At 37.0% G+C, this 17,493-nt stretch overlaps 1 protein-coding gene across 1 annotated transcript in view; it reads right to left on the bottom strand.

Moving 5' to 3' along the window:
- Window positions 1–219: 219 nt before the first annotated feature.
- The window catches only part of LOC308337881 (ankyrin repeat domain-containing protein 26-like), a 147,167-nt gene continuing 129,893 nt past the window's right edge, over window positions 220–17,493 (bottom strand). The window contains exons 20-24 of the mRNA XM_080831426.1: window positions 17,330–17,377; window positions 16,050–16,264; window positions 14,589–14,820; window positions 1,876–1,921; window positions 220–800 (exon numbers count right to left, since the gene is read on the bottom strand). Of these exons, the coding sequence (XP_080687552.1) occupies window positions 724–800; window positions 1,876–1,921; window positions 14,589–14,820; window positions 16,050–16,264; window positions 17,330–17,377 (618 nt within the window). The 3' untranslated portion in view covers window positions 220–723. The remainder of the gene's footprint in view (window positions 801–1,875; window positions 1,922–14,588; window positions 14,821–16,049; window positions 16,265–17,329; window positions 17,378–17,493) is intronic.

Raw genomic sequence — 17,493 nt, 5'->3', positions numbered from 1 at the left:
TTTTTGAAAAGATTTTATTTATCTATTTGACAGAGAGAGAGAGATCACAAGTAGGCAGAGAGGTAGATGGAGAGAGAGATGGAAGCAGGCTCCCCGCTGAGCAGAGACCCTGATGTGGGACTCGATCCCAGGATCATGAAACCATGATCTGAGCTGAAGGCAGGGGCCCAACCCACTGCGCCACCCAGGCGCCCCAGAATCAGTATTTAAAACTAAAATCATACATAGGTTTTATGGCACTATAAAAATTAGAATACATGCAAACATTGACAATAAACTTAGCAGCAATATATCAAAATAATGTCTGTCTAAATCTCTAGGTTCATATGTAGTAATAAAAATTGGGAAATACCAAAAAGTTATCAATTAACATAACTGAAGTGTTCATGAAAACTTGGTTGGTTGGGTGCTGTTTAGAAAGCTGGTATTTGGGCAGCCTGGAGCATGTAAAACCCATAATGCTGATTTCCACATAAAAAATCTGCTTAAAAGTTAATTAGCTGCCAAGAAACATAGCTTAAAATATTATATAAACGTTCATTACACACATGATCCAAAAATATATTCCTTTAATAAAGATTTTTACATATCATCCATTTAATAGGAAACAATTAAAATGTTGTATAAACATCCAGTAAATAAATTTTTACTATTTATCTTTCAGATGCTATACTTTTTCTTCAGAAACTGTGAGTAATCTCTGTATGATTTCAGTACATCATCCTAATTTGAATGTCTTTCAAAAGTAGATTCTAAAGAGGTGGCCCCAACAGATGAGTGTGATTCAAATTCAGCAGCAGCTGAAAAGGAAAAAAAATTAGTCTTTATCTACAATACTTCATTCTTAACTAAAAGTTAGTAAAAAAACAAAGTTGAAGCCTTATGAGTGTTATGAAGAACGAAAAATATCTAATACAACTACAATATAAAATACAAGATTACTTTTAAATGCATTTTGCTCATGGTTGCCCACTGAGGTAATTGCTATTGTGGAAAAATATCAGAGCTTCTGTTTTCCTCATTACAAGATAACAGAGCCCACCCATGAACAATCATATACGACAGACTGAAAAATCAAACAGGCAACTTTCAGAGTTGAACATAAGAACACAGAAGGAAAATGCTAGTTTTCTATCAATATTGTCTGCTTTTTGGTGGAGGGTATATGTAAGTTGATACCTGAAGGACAGGGAAGAAGTGTGCCAGGTAGAGGGAAGATGCATATACAAAGAACATACACAGAGAGTGAGGAACAACACTTGTGGAATTGCAAGTAGTCGACGCTGAAGAGGTGCGAGAGCAAAGCAGCAGAGTAGGGTAAATGTTAGTGATAGAGAAAGTTTGAAAAATCTGGCTAGAACCAAACTGATTTGGGTGTTTTTATTCCATGTACGGAGCTTGGAATTTTACCCAAGGGCAAAAGGTAAATCAATGAGAAAATCAATGACTGAAGATTTAAATGTCACCTGTCAAGTGACAGCTATTTGAACTATAATTGCTTAACTAAGTATTACCTAAGACAAGACTGTTTTTTTTTGGGGGGGGGGCATATCATTAGCAGAAACAAGGATTTGAGAAAGCCCACATATTCAGGTTGACAGTTCCAAAGGGATGGCAGAAGTGAAGGAAGATTACAGCTTGAAATAACAGATAAATAGGCATTTGGAGATTTTCTTTTTTAAAGTCTGAAACACAATGACTAAATGAGGAATAAGTATATTTCTCATTATGTTTATATTTTACATTTTATTAGATATATATTAAAAATTTTAACATACTACCTATTATCCAAACGATGGAAAGCAATGCCATTTACCATTCATAGTCTATTTCAGAAATCAATGACCATCTTAATTCAGAAATTTGGCAACATACCTTCCTCTACTTCTCTAGCTATATTTTTTTCCAACTCCTGCTGCATCTGAAATAAGTAAAATATTATTTACAATGTTCAAGTTAAACAAGAGACATTATTGTAGGAATTATATATACCTTATGAAGTGTGAACTTAAAATAACACTATTATGTCCTCCATGTTGTTATGCTCCACAAATAAGTGAAACCATATGATAATTGACTCTCAAGAGAAGAAGGGAGTTGAGGGAAATTGGAAGTGGAGATGAACCATGAGAGACTACAGACTCTGAAAAACAATCCGATGGTTTTGAAGGGGCGGGGGGTGGGAGGTTGGGGTACCCAGGTGGTGGGTATTATGGAGGGCACAAATTGCATGGAGCACTGGGTGTGGTGCATAAACAATGAATTCTGTTACACTGAAAAGAAATTAATTTAAAAAATTTAATATAAAACCACTATTAGAGAATAAAAGTAAGTTAGGGATTGCTTAAATAGAAAGATAATCACATAAATAAAATAAATCCCTACTTATTTTAATCTTAGGTAACAGAAGAAATACATGTAATGCTATTTAGATAAATCTGATAAAAAGTACAATTAATATTGGTCTATTAAATATACAAAATTTCTGGAAGAAGAGGAATATGGCAGAGCCATAGGGGACCATAGTTTTGTCCAGTCCCTGGAATTCAGCTAGAGGTTTCAAATCATTCTGAACACCTGTGAACTCAACCTGAGATCTAAGAAAAGAACTGTTATAATTCTACAAATAGAAAAGTGACCACGTCCTGCAAGGTAGGAGGTGTGGCGTGGAGAAATGAATCCAAGATGATATATGGGAAGATAAACTCTTGGTGGGGTGGGGGGCATAAACCGCTTATCAGAAAGTGATATAGCAGTGGCGTGCAAACTGGAACTTTTATAAGTCCAATCTGGTGAGGGACATCCCTGCTTGAAAAGCACTCAGGTGGAGAAGTAGGTCGGAATCCTAGGTAGAACTGCCAGATCTCAGGATCCCCGAGGTCACAGAAAGAATGGGGTGCCTGAGTATGGGAGAGTTCCCAGGTGTTTCAGCAGGGAAGCCAGCTGCAATCAAAGAGCAGAGGAGGGGGCTTTCAGCTCAGTGTTGCCATTAACCACAAACCCCATCCCATTGGGTAACGGCTCTTAGAGCAGGGGCCCAACACACAGAAAATCCAGGGCAAAACCTCCCTCCCTCCCCCTGGAGGAGCGGCATGAATGCATGCCACAGGAGACTGCAAAGTTTGGAAACTCCAAAGGGGGTTGCATGGCTGAAATAAAAATGTTCAAAGGCTGGGCGTATACAGAGTGCATACAGAAACCAGGGAGACAAGAGTGATTGACAGCTTTGCTGTGAGGGCACACTGAAGAGTGGAGGGTGCCCGCTTTCAGCTCTGGGCTGGACACTGGGAGGCTCACATTTTCATTCTAATCCTCTCAAGCACTGCAAAAGCCACAAAGAGGGATCTGGAAGCCCTTACTTAGCCTGGCCCCCTCGCAAGGGCAGTGCAATACCACCAGGGCAAATACCTCTGAGAATCAGCTCAAGCTCAACAGGCCCCTCCTCCAGAAAATCAGCAGCAACTTCCCCCTAGAATCAAGTTTAACCAATCACAGAGAACTGAAAAACTCTAGTGCTGGGGGAAAATACTATATAGGACTCATGGCTCCTTAACCTTTCAAGTTTAATTTTCTTTTTCTTTTTCCATTTCAACCAATTTCTCATTTTATCATCTCAGGTTTTTTAAACTTTTTTAATTTCAATTTTTATAGTTACATTCTATCCTTTCATAGTGTTTAACGTTATTTTCTTCTTTCTTTACAATTTTGGGATGTAGTTCCCTCCAGCAAACAGACCAAAATATACCCAGAATCTAGTGTATTGCTCTGTTCTCAACACCTGTCCGATTATATTCTCTCTCTTTTTAAATTTTTCTTTTATTTATTTATTTATTTTGGTTTCTGGTCTCTTCTCATCGGTTTAAGATTATATTTCTCTGGGGTTGTTTTTGTTATTTTAGTATTTTGTTCTCTCATTTTCTATTCTTCTCTAGACAGAATGACTAGATGGAAAAACTCACCTGAAATAAGAGAACAGGAGGTACTACTGACTGGCAGGGACCTAATCAGTATGGATATAAGTAAGATGGCAGAATTAGAGTTTGGAATAACAACTATAAAAATACTAGCTGGGCTTGAACAAAGCACAAAAGACACTGGAGAATCCCTTTCCGCAGAAATAAAAGAACAAAAATATTACCAAGTTGAAATCAAAAGGTTATTAAGGAGATGCAATAAAAAAAAAATGGAGGCTCTACCTCCGGAAACAGTTTGGAGGTTCCTCAAGAAGTTAAAAATATGACCTAGGAATTCTACTGCAAGGTATTTACCCCAAAGATGCAAACATACTGATCTGAAGGGGCACCTGGACACCAATGTTTATAGAAGCAATCTCCACAATAGCCAAACTGTGGAAACAGCCCAAATGTCCATCAACAGATGAATGGATAAAGAAGATGTGGTGTATATATAAATACAATAGAATATTATGAAGCCATCAAAAAGGATGAACTCTTACCATTTACACTGATGTGGATGGAAACGGAGGGCACTATACTGAGATAAATAAGTCAATCATAGAAAGACAATTATCATATTGTTTCATACATATGGGGAATGTAAGAAACAGTGCATAGAATCATAAGGGAAGGGAGGGAACATTAAATAGAAGAAATCAAAGAGGGAGACAAATCACGAGAGACTCTTAACTATAGGAAAAAAACAGATGTTTGCTGAAGAGGAGGTGGGATGGGGTGGGGTAACTGGGTGATGGGCATGAAGGAGGGCACGTGATGTGTAGAGCACTGGGTATTATATACAACTGATGGTTAACTGAACACTATATCTGAAACTGATATATCATGTATCAGCTAATTGAATAGAAATTTTAAAAAATTCATCACGTACATAATGGGTAATGGTGAAATAAAACACTACTTATCTTTTACAGACTTACTGAGCTGTAATTAACTAATAAATATTAACTATTTCAAATTTTAGAAATTGGAGGCTCTAACTGCTAGACTAAATGACACAGAAAGGAGAAGTAGTGACATAGAAGACAAAATGATGGAGAATAAAGAAGTTGAGAAAAAAGAGAGATAAACAATTATTGGATCACGAGGGGAGAATTCAAGACATAAGTGATACCATAAAGCAAAACAATATTAGAATAACTGGAATCCCAGAAGAGGAGGAAAGGAGGTGTGGCAGAAGGTATATCTGAGAAATTATAGCAGAGAACCTCTGTAATCCGGGGAAGGAAAAAGGCATTCAAATCCAAGAGGCAGAGAGAACCCCCTTCAACGTCAATAAGAATAGGCCAACACCTCGACATATAGTAGTGAAGCTTGCAAATTTCAGAGACAAAGAGAAAAATCCAGAAAGCAGCTCAGGACATGCCAGAAAGGACTGGCATGGTACAGTCAGGGTGCTAAACCAGAACAATATGCAGCCAGGAATACTTTATTCAGCAAGGCTGTCATTCAAAATAGAAGGGGAGATAAAGAATTTCCAGGACAAACAGAAACTAAAAAAATTGTGACCACCAAACCAGCCCTGCAAGAAATACTAAAGGGGATCCTTTAAGCAAAGAGAGAGCCCCAAAGTGAGATAGACTAGAAAGGAACCGAGACAATATACAGAAACAATGACATTACAGGTAATACAATGGCACTCGATTCATATCTTTCGATAGTTACCCTGAAAGTCAATGGGCCACATTCCCCAAGCAAAAGACATAGGGTATCATTGGATAAAAAAGCAAGACCCATCAATATGCTATCTGCAAGAGACTCGTTTTAGACCCAAGGACACTTCCAGATTGAAAGTGAGGGGGTGGAAAAACCATTTACCATGCTAATGGACATCAAAAGAAAACCAGGGTGGCAATCCTTCTATCAGACAAATTAGATTTTGAGCCAAAGGCCGTCGTAAGAGATTTGGAAAGACACTGTCATAATTAAAGGGTCTCTCCAAAAAGAAGATCTAACAATTGTCAAGGTTTATGCCTCTAACATGGGAGCAGCCAATTACATAAGCCAACTAATAACAAAATTAATGAAACACATCGAGCATGATACAATAAATAGTAGGGGACTTTTACACTTCACTCACTGCAATGGACAGGTCATCTAAGCAGAAGATCAACAAGGACACAAGGGCTTTGAATGACACAGTGGACCAGATGGACTTCACAGATGTATTCAGAGCACTCTATCCCAAAGCCGCAGAATACATATTCTTCTCCAGGGCACATGGAACTTTCTCCAGAAGAGATCACATACTGGGTCACAAATCAGGTCTCAACCGGTACCAAAAGTTTGGGATCATTCCCTCCGTATTTCCAGACCACAGTCCCTTCAAACTTGAACTCGATCACAAGAGGAAATTTGGGAAGAACTCAAATACACGGAGGCTAAAGAGCATCCGACTAAAGAATGAATGGGCCAACCAGGAAATTAACAAGCAAGTAAAAGAATTCATGGAAACAAAGGAAAATGAAAACACAACCCTTCAAAATCTTTGGGATGCAGCCAAGGCAGTCCCGAAGAGGGAAGTATAGAGCAATACAAGCCTTTCTCAAGAAACAAGAAAGGTCCTAAATACACCACCTAACCTTCCCCCTAAAGGACCTGGAGAAACAACAGCAAAGAAAGCCTAAATCCAGCAGGAGAAGAGAATTAATAATGACCAGAGCAGAAATCAATGAAATAGAAACCGAAAGTACAGTAGAACACAGCAACAAAACTAGGAGCTGGCTCTTTGAAAGAAGGAATAGGATCGATAAACCCCCGGCCAGACTTTGCAAAAAGAAAAGAGAAAGGACCCAAATTAATAAAATCATGAATGAAAGAAGAGAGATCACAACCAACACCAAGGAAACACAAACAATTTTAAGAATGTATAATGAACAGCTATTTGCCAACAAATTAGGCAACCTGGAAGAAATGGTAACAGAAAAACTTGAACAGACCCATAACCAGCAAGGAAACTGAAGCAGTCATCAAAAATCTCCCAACAAAGAAAACTCCAGGGCCAGATGGCTTCCCTGGAGAGTTCGACCAAACATTGAAAAAAGGAATTAACATCTATTCTTCTGAAGCTGTCTCCAAAAATAAAAATGGACGGAAAACTTCCAAACTCTCTCTATGAGGCCAGCATTACCTTGATCCCAAAACCAGACAAAGACTCCACAAAAAGGAGAATTACAGACCAATACTGCTGATGACTACAGATGCAAAAATTCTCACCAAGACACTAGCCAACAGGATCCAACAGTACATTAAAAGGATTATTCACCATGACCACGTGGGATTTATTCCTGGTCTGCAAGGGAGGTTTAACATCTGCAAATCAATCAGTGTGACACAATACGTTAATAAAAGAAAGGACAAGAACCATATGATACTCTCAATAGATGCAGAAAAACCATCTGACAAAGTACAACATCCCTTCTTGATTAACACTCTCCATGGTGGAGGGATAGAGGGAACATACCTCAATATCATAAAAGCCCACAGTGAGTATCATTTTCAATGGGGAAAAACTGAAAGCTTTACCCCCTGGGTCAGGAACACGGCAGGGATAGCTACTCCCACCACTGTTGCTCAACATAGTACTAGAAGTCCTAGCCTCAGCAATCAGACAACAAAAAGATATAAAGGCATCTAAATTAGCAAGAAGTCAAACTCTCACTCTTTGCAGATGATGTGATACTCTACGTGGAAAACCCAAAAGACTCCACCCTAAAATTGTTAGAAGTCCTACAGGAATTCAGCAAAGTGGCAGGATATAAAACCAATGCACAGAAATCAGTTGCATCTGTATACACCAACAATGAGATAGAAGAAAGAGAAATTAAGGAGTCAAACCCATTTACAATTGCATCAAAAACCATTAAGATACCTAGGAATAAACCCAACCAAAGAGGCAAGGGATCAGCACTCTGAAAACTATAGAACACTTATGAGAGAAACTGAGGAAGACCCAAAGAAAGGGAAAAACCTTCCATGCTCATGGATTGGAAGAACAAATACAGTTAAAATGTCTATGCTTCCCAGAGCAATCTATACATTCAACACAATCCCTATCAAAATACCATCAACATTTTTTCAGAGCTGGTACAAATAATCCTAAGATTTGTATGGAACCAGGAAAGACCTCAAATAGCCAAAGGAATGTTGAAAAAGAAAACCAAAGCTGGTGGCATCACAATTCCGGACTTCAAGCTCTATGACAAAGCTCTCATCATCAAGACAGTATGGTATTGGCACAAAAACACACACAGAGATCCATGGAACAGAATAGAGAGCCCAGAAATGGACCCTCAATGCTATGGTCAACTAATCTGGGACAAAGCAGGAAAGAATGTCCAATGCAACAAAAGATAGTCATTCCAATAAATGGTGTTGGGAAAACTGGACAGCCACAAGCAAGAAGAATGAAACTGGACCATCTTCTTACACCGCACACAAAAATAAGATTCAAAATGGATATAAGACCTACATGTGAGACAGGAACCCATCAAAATCCTAGAACAGAACACAGGTTGTATTCTCTCTGACTTTGGCCAAAACAACTTCTTGCTAGACATGTCTCCAAAGGCAAGGGAAATAAAGACTTCATCAAGATAAAGAGGTTTTGCATAGCAACAAAAGGAACTGACAACACTAAAAGATGACCTACAGAATGGAAAATGGTATTTGCAATTGACATATCAGATAAGGGGCTAGTATCCAAAATCTATAAAGAACTTATCAAACTCAACGCCCAAAGAACAAACAATCCAGTCAAGAAATGGGTAGAAGAAATGAACAGACATTTCTCCAAAAAAGACACACAAATGGGCAACAGACGTGAAAAAAATGCTCAACATCACTTGGCATCAGGGAAATAAATACAAAAGCACAATGAGATATCACCTCACACCTGTCAGAATGGCTAAAATGAACCAGTCAGGAAACAACAGATGTTGTCAGGCATGCAGAGAAAGCAGAACCCTCTTACACTGTTGGTGGGAATGTAAGCTGGTGCAGCCACTCTGGAAAACAGTAGGGTGGTTCCTCAAAGAGCTGAAAATAGAGCTACCCAACGACCCGGCAATTGCACTACTATGGATTTACCCCAAAGATATAAATATATTGATCCAAAGGGGCACCTGAACCCCAACGTTTATACCAGCAATTTTATTGACTTATTTATTTGAGACAGAATGAGAAATAGAGAGCATGGGTGGGGGAAGAGGCAGAGACAGAGGAAGTAGCAGACTCCCCACTTAGCAGACAGCCTGAAGTGGGGCTCTATCCCAGGACCCAGGAATCATGAGCTAAGCTGAAGGCAGTCACTTAACCAACTAAGCCACCCAGGCAACCCTCAGTACCCTACATTAGACCCCATTTTGGGCATTCAGTGAGAGGATACCTTTCATGAGAAAGGTCTAAGTAAGAAAATTCTAGATGGGAATATTTGTAATATACAGCTGACCCTTGACCAACGTGGGTTTGAATGATGCAGGTCTACTCTACTTAGACATGGACTTTTTTTGATACCGTACTTTAGTGTATTTTCTCTTGTGTTTTTCTCATTAACATTTTTTTCTCTAGCTTTATTGTGAGAATATAGTATGTAATACATGTAATGTACAAAACCTGTGTTAATGAACTATTTATGTTATCAGTAAGCCTTCCAGTCACCAGTAGGCTATTAGTAGTTTAGTTTTTTAGATTCCATGCAGAAGTGAAATCATATGGTATATGCCTTTCTCTGCGTTATTTCACTTAGCATAATACTAGGTCTATCAATGTTGTCACAAATGGCAAGATCCCATTCTTTTTTATAGCTGAATAAATATTTCATTGTGTATGTATCACACATCTTCTTTATCTATTCATCTATTGATGGACACTGAGGTTGCTTCCATACTTTGGTTATTGTAAACAATGTTTCAAAAAACATAGGGGTGCATATAACTTTTCAAATTAGTGTTTTCATTTTCTTTGGATAAATACCCAGTAGTGTAATTACTGAATGGCACATGGTACTGCATTTCTATTTTTAATTTTTTGAGGGATCATAACACTTTTTGACAATAACATTATATTCAGGCCTTATAAAATTAATAATCTGACAACATTACTAGGCAGCCTTGTAAAACTAATAACTCAATACCACTTGATGGGAGAAACTTTTGTTGAAGCAATTTTATAACACCATTAATAAATACTATGTAAAATATAAAACACTTTTTTATATGACATGACTTAAGGAATTACCAATGTAATGTTACTATCTTCCCAAAACTTTTCCTAAATATTTATTTCTGTGACCTTTATTTCCAGGTGAGAACTGTGTTTAGATGGTAGAAATAGCTTGACGTCCACTAATAAGGAGAACGCATTTGCAATTTTATTTATACTTTTCCATTTATCAAAAAATTAGGAGGGTAAGAAAACTATACACAGAAAAGCAATGTGCAAGGTATCAGCAAATTTTAATTCAAAGAATTATTAACTAGAAGGATTTTCTCATAACTGTTAGTTTTCAAACTATGGCTCATAGAAATCTAAGGTTCCACTGGGACACAGCAGGATTGAGGGACAAGGAAGTCTACAGGTGTAGTCTCATCTCTCTTTTAGCTAAACAGCTCTACTTGTCTCTGTCTTATATAATACAGTTTAATTTTTAAAAAAAAGTTAATTTCTATTCTTTGGAAAAAAAATATTTCCCCAGAGGTATAAAAGTCACTAACTTAGTCAAAGTCCCTAATTTTACATAAGAGACAAAAAGGCCTCTGAGAGATTGTAGTTTGTCTGAGGTCAAAAAACCACCTAGTTGCAGGCCAGGAATGTGTTTTAGGTCTTACTGAGCCTAGAGTTTTATGCCAGTTACTTCCTCATATTCAGGAAAAATACATGCATTTTTAACTAGAACTCAGAGAAAATGAATACATAAAACTTTGTCATGTGGCTCAATAAAGTTAAGGCATTAGGCAGAAAACAGCTTTCTAACTAAACTATAAATTTTTATAGTCATGAACAAAAATAAAGGAAGAGAAGTTATCTTAACTCCTATTAGTAACAGTCAATATACTCAATTTATAAGCACAATTTTTTTTTTTAACTTGAAGGGACAGGGAACTTGAAGGAGAAAATCGTTAGTTGAACCAAAGAACCTGACCCTGAGGAAATTCTTCCTTGAAAGAATTATTCATTTCCTTCAAATAAAACTTGGTTTATCAAAATCAATCAACAAATGAGTTACCTATGTTGTGAGTTATTTATAGCAAAATTTAAAACACTGAACAGATTTCTCTTTGCCATCTAGCCTCTCCATTAGTTCATATGTACAAAAGACACAATTAACTTTAATTATAAATTAAATTCACTCAGAAATTACAGGTAAATCTTCATTTCCATGTGAGAACATTTCTCTGCCTTCTTCGTGACAGGAAAGGAGATTTACCTAGTGGGTGAATTTGGGAGAAGGCACTCAGCAGTGCCTATGTGCTTCCAGATCTCTTCTCTGAAAAGCTATGCCTGCCATAGTAACATGAATTGAGGTCTGCTTTCATCTTTGTGGGTTGGGCATCAAACACCTCTTCCTTCCATTTACAACTGTGTGTGGAAGTGCCTAATTTGGAATAAAGCATTAGGAAGTTTGCTGTGGCTACATACCTAAGCCACATCCTCCAATTTGCTAGTATGTATTAAAGTCACTAGGCTTATCTCCAACTGCCTGACTCCTGTGTCCTCAACTCAGAAAAAGAAGAGCAATGTCATCTGCCACCTACTCCACCACAGTTCCAACAAGAAAAATGATCAGACAATACTTAGAAAGGGTTTCTTCTTCCTTGACTTGATACCTAACATTCATTGTTCAAAGCAACATACTTTAAAGAGGGAAAAAGTTGAAAAGAACAATTGCAGAAATAAACTCAGGAAGTCAGACAAAATGAGGAGATAGAGGAATATGTTCCAAATGAAAGAACAATACGACACTTCAGAACAATAACTAAATGAAACAGAGATAAGTGATCTATCTGATAAAGAGTTCAAAGTACTGGTCATAAAAACGCTCAGCAAACTTGGGAGAAGAATGCATGGATTCAGTGAGAACTTCAACAAAGAGAAAATATAAAGAAGAACGAATCAGAGCTGAAAAATACAATAACTAAAATGAGAAATACACAAGAGGGACTCAACAGCAGATTAAAAGCTGCAGACGAACAGATCAGTGATCGACAGGGTAGCAGAAATCATCCAAGACAAAAAACAAAAAGATAAATGAATTTTTTAAATGAGGACAGGTTAATTAAGGGACCTCCTAGGATCAAGCCCCACACCAGGCCCCATGCTCAGGGAGTCTGCTTCTCCCTCTCTCTGTGGCCCTCCCCTCCCATCTGTGTTCTCTCTCGCTTGCTCTCCAAAATAGATAGAAAGAAAGAAAGAAGAAAGAAAGAAAAGGCCATAACTAGAAATAAGAAAATTATGAAAGAAAGAGTTTTATTGGTAAAAGCAAACATACAATAAAAGTAATAGATCAAGCACTTTTATAAAGCCAGTATGAATGTTAAAAGACAAAAGTAGTAACAACAATTATATCTACAGTAATTAGTTCAGGGATACACAAAATAAAAAGATGTAAACTAAGACATCAAATACATAAAACAAGGTGGGTGGAAAAATGTGGTGTTTTTAAAATGTGTTTAAACTTAAGTAACCATCAACTTAAAATAGACTTCTATATGCATGGGATGTTATATATGAACTTCATTGTGATCACAAAAATCTATAATATACAAAAAAGAAAAAGAAAGGCAACCAAGCATAACACTAAAGAAAGTCCTCAAATTAGAAGGGAAGAGAGCAAGACAATAAGGAAACCAAATAAAAGAACAAGATTGAGGCCTCATTTACCATGAGCCTATGCTACCTTTGTCTACCTTAGTAAAACCATGAATATACTTTCAAAACCATAAACCTATGTACATTGATTGAAATGGATATTTTAATAACAATGATACACAATGGAAACCAGCTGCTACTTAAAGACCATCTTAGTCATCAATCATTCAAGTGATGGCATGGTAGATATACGTGAACTTCATTTGAAAAATTCCAATTGTGGGGCACCTGGGTGGCTCAGTCAGTTAAGGATCTGATCTTGACTTTGGTTCAGGTCATGATCTCAGAATTGTTGAGACTGAGCCCTGCATCAGGCTCTGTACTGAGTATGGAGCCTGCTTACCCTCTGCACCTCACCCCCCACCACCGGCTTGCACACACTCTCTCTCACTCTCTCTCTCTCTCTAAAAAAAAAGAATCCTGTATTTGCTTGATTTAGCGATTTAGAAAATGCTCTACAATTGCTCAGCAAGACATTTTGTAAAAATTGAAATAGAAGTGTTATAAGTTTTTTTTTTTTTTTTAAGATTTTATTTATTTATTTGTCAGAGAGAGAGAGAGAGAGAGCGCACAGGCAGACAGAGTGGCAGAGGGAGAAGCAGGCTCCCCGCGGAGCAAGGAGCCCGATGTGGGACTCGATCCCAGGACGCTGGGATCATGACCTGAGCCGAAGGCAGCCGCTTAACCAACTGAGCCACCCAGGCGTCCCGAAGTGTTATAAGTTTTAAAAAATGCTCCAAGTAAGATAACAATTAAGGATGTACTCTCAGGTGAGAAAATGACAACAATTACAACTTAAAAAGAAAAATTAATCTCTTTAGCATTACAAGTTTATTTAAATCATAAAAAGGACTTATCATGGATTCTTTTAAGTAATAAATATCCATATGTGATTAAGTGTTTGGATTCTTGTTGTTCATTTATACATAGGGGTGGGAAAAATGGGTAATATCAATCTTTAAAATTGTTATGAACCATTGCCAAACAGGAAATTAGTCAAAACATCTAAGTATAGATTTCATTAGTGAGCAATAATATTTACTTTCTAAAATTGAATTTAGATGTTGGTTTTCAAGAAAATTAAATGTGTCCATTTTGGGGTACCTGGGTAACTCAGTCAAGTGTCTGACTCTTGTTTTCGGCTCAGGTTCTGATCTTAGGGGTGTGAGACTGGGCCCCATGTAGGGTTCCACACTCAGCATGAAGTCTGCTTCAGAGTCTCACGCTCTTTCCCCCTCTTGTACACTCTCTCTCTAAAATAAATAAAATCTTGAAAAAATAATAAAATATGTCAGTTTTGTTATATTTATCAAATAAAGGTACTAATAGGTATCTCTTGAAAGTAAGAGCTCCAGGAACTAAGAAAAAAAGTCAAAATTTTTGCCTCATTTCTTTTTCTTTTTTTTTTTTTAAGATTTTATTTATTTATTTGAGAGAGAGGGAGATCACAAGTAAGCAGAGAGGCAGGCAGAGAGAAAGGAGGAAGCAGGCTCCCCGCTGAGCAGAGAGCCTGATGTGGGGCTCGATCCCAGGACTCTGGGATCATGACCTGAGCTGAAGGCAGAGGCTTTAACCCACTGAGCCACCCAGGTGCCCCTGTCTCATTTCTTTATTAGCACAAATAATTATGACTTTTACTTAGTATGTATTGGTTAGCTAAACAACTCAGAATTTTACCAAATTAAAAACAAAATTATATCAGAAATCTGAAACCCAAGGAAAAAAAGGAAAGATAATATAACTAACCTTGGTCAAGAAAGGCCCGATGTCATTACTTGAACGCCGTGAGTTTGAGGTATGAATCACCACGTCTTCTCTTAGAGCAACATTTCTATTGAATAGTGAACTGTTATGATTAACATTTCTACCATAAGGCAGATCTAGGGCTGGCCTCATATTAATAGTGTCAAGCAAAGGTTGCTTCTGCTGCTTCTCCACCAGAAGTTTGGTACTGGTCTCTGCCAGCCTCTCACTAGTCCTGTTCAGATTACAAAACACAGTGCTTAGTATTTCATCTCTCCCCAATCAGTCCTAAGTTACTTGCATTTCTTTAAGTTTCCATAATAGTAAACAGAATGTGCCATTAAATAGTGTTTTAACATGGTAAATGTGACAGAGCAGACCTACTATGTATAATTATAGGTTTAAAACTGTTCTCAAGAAGTACATATATTTCTAGGGTTCCTAACTAACAAGTAATTCAAATTAAGGAGGGAGAGAAATGGCTATCAGTGATGTCCATGGCTTAACAGGTAATACCTGCTGCCTTCTGGAATGGTTGTACTTCAAAGATTCTTGGGGATGCCATGACACATACTTATATTTAGTAAAACAGTTTAGAGCTGCAAAAATAAACCATCCTGGGGGGTCTGGGTGGCTCAGTCAGTTAACCATCTGCCTTCAGCTCAGGTCAGGACCCCAGAGTCCTGGAATTGAGCCCCACACTGGGCTCCCTGCTCAGCGGGAAGCCTGCTTCTCCCTCACCCTCTGCCTGCTGCTCCCCTCTGTTTGTGCTCACTTGCTCTCTCTGTCAAATAGATATGTAAAATCTCTAAAGGAAAATACAAATAAAAAAACATCCCTCAAAGACATTTTTCAAGCATTGGCTTTCACCACTCTTGCACACTTCACACATTACCTCAGAAAAATTGGGCATTTGGCACTGAGGAATAATTTAGACGAACAACTGCTAGGGGAGAAGTAGATGGCAGAGTTGTGATCAGAAAGAACTGAAACAGCTCCAGAGGCAATTAGGTTATAACACAGATACCAGGGTACTGGAGGTGGAATCTGCCCTTTCCGTCTGGACCTTTTGGGTTAAAGATGCACTCTTCCAAAAATAAACTAACATTAATAAATAAATATTAATAAACTCATTTCCATTTAGGGTAATTCTGACAATTTTATAATAATATGCTGTCTAAATTATAAACCTTCAAACAATTAGTTTAAAGACTAGAAGATCAGATTAACTGAAAATACTCAAGGGAAAAAAATAAAATCATTTAAAACCAAAAATGAGAGAAATGCAAACTGTCTTGGACTAACATTTCAACAGTAAGTTCATTTACAAACATCATTTTTCAAAATTATAGTATCTAGTTGGCTTTCACTTACTACTGTTCTCATGAACGTGGCTCCAAAAAAATTATGGTTTAGAGGCAAATTCATAAGCTAACTCTACTTTCCATGATTGTTTTAACTTACTTGTTCAGTTCATTTGTCGATGACATTCGATGTTTTACTTCTTCTAGGTAGAGGTGCTTGTATCTGTCCAATTCTGTTTTAGTAACATCTTGACAAGTTTTCATTTTGGATAATTCAAATTCCAGCTCTTTAATTCTGAGTTCCATTTGACTTCTTACTGAAGCATTATTATTTTCTCTTAACTGTGCTAAGCTTTCTTGAAATGCTACTTGTGTCTAAAGCAAATTAAAAGCATAGTTTTAAAATTGTTACAATCTGGGTTATTACAGTAGATTTCTTTCTTTTAGTTTTGTGTCAATGATTCAGAGAGCAATTTTTAAAGTGAAAAAAAAGCTGAAATGTAAAAATATTTATCATTAATGTGAAGCTGAATTAAATGTGAATAATGTTCATTCTTACATGAAAACTCATGCAATCTGATAATTCAAAGAATAATAAAATCATTTAAATTTTTAAAATGTGAACAATACAACTTAAGAATAATTGAGGTACATGGGGTGCCCGGCTGACTCAGTCATCTGAGTGCCTGACTCTTGGTTTCTACTCAGATAGTGATATCAGGGTCCTGGGATAAAGCCCTGTGTCGTACTCAGCATGAAGTATGCCTGGAATTTTCTCTCTACCTGTCCATCCCCCACTCGTGCTTTCCAAATAAATAAATTAGATACTTAATATAAAAAAAAGAATAATCCAAGTACGGTACCATTTCTTTTATGCAGACATGCCCAGAATGGAGCCCAAACAAGCAACCGAATGAGCCACCCATGTACTCCATGGTAAAAATTTTTAAAGCACAATTTTTTCTTTTCCTCTCAATAGCCTTATTTTATACTAACTGGTCTTAAAAAATAAAATAACTTTCTACTGTGAATCATTCTGAAAGATCAATTTAGTGTGAATAATGATGAAAACTGAAATTTTGAAAGGGAAGGAACAAATGCTTCCATTAATTTACCAAATTGCTATAAAGGAAGTAGAGGAAAACTCTACACTGCCTATAACCAAAATGTAATTTGCAGTGAAATGAATTAAAGCATTTTATAGACAAATAAATTAACCTCTAAAAATCTATCGACTTCTTTTAATTTTTCTGCTAGGGTCAATCTTGTCCTTTCTTCAAACTCCTGTTTATATTGTTCTATTTTACTGTATTCTACCACGTTGACTTCTACACAACTTCTGAGGTTTACTACTCGTTGTTCCAAGTTCTTTTTATTCTTCTCTAGGTTTTCACATTTCATCTGTATTTCTTTCATAGATGATAATTTCTGAGTAAGAACCTGGTTTTTTGAAGACATAGTTTCCAGTTTTGCTGTAAGATCATCAACCTGCATTAATAAAATAATACAGTTTAGATGTAGAGTGAAACGAGTCTAATGCAAAACTAAGGCGCCAAATTTTTTTTTAAAGATTTTAAATCTCTGCACCAAACATGGGGCTTGAA

This window comes from Martes martes (genome assembly GCF_963455335.1).
Source record: "Martes martes genome assembly, contig: scaffold_57, whole genome shotgun sequence".
NCBI lineage: Eukaryota > Metazoa > Chordata > Mammalia > Carnivora > Mustelidae > Martes > Martes martes.
This window is presented reverse-complemented; position numbering and strand designations above follow the sequence as displayed.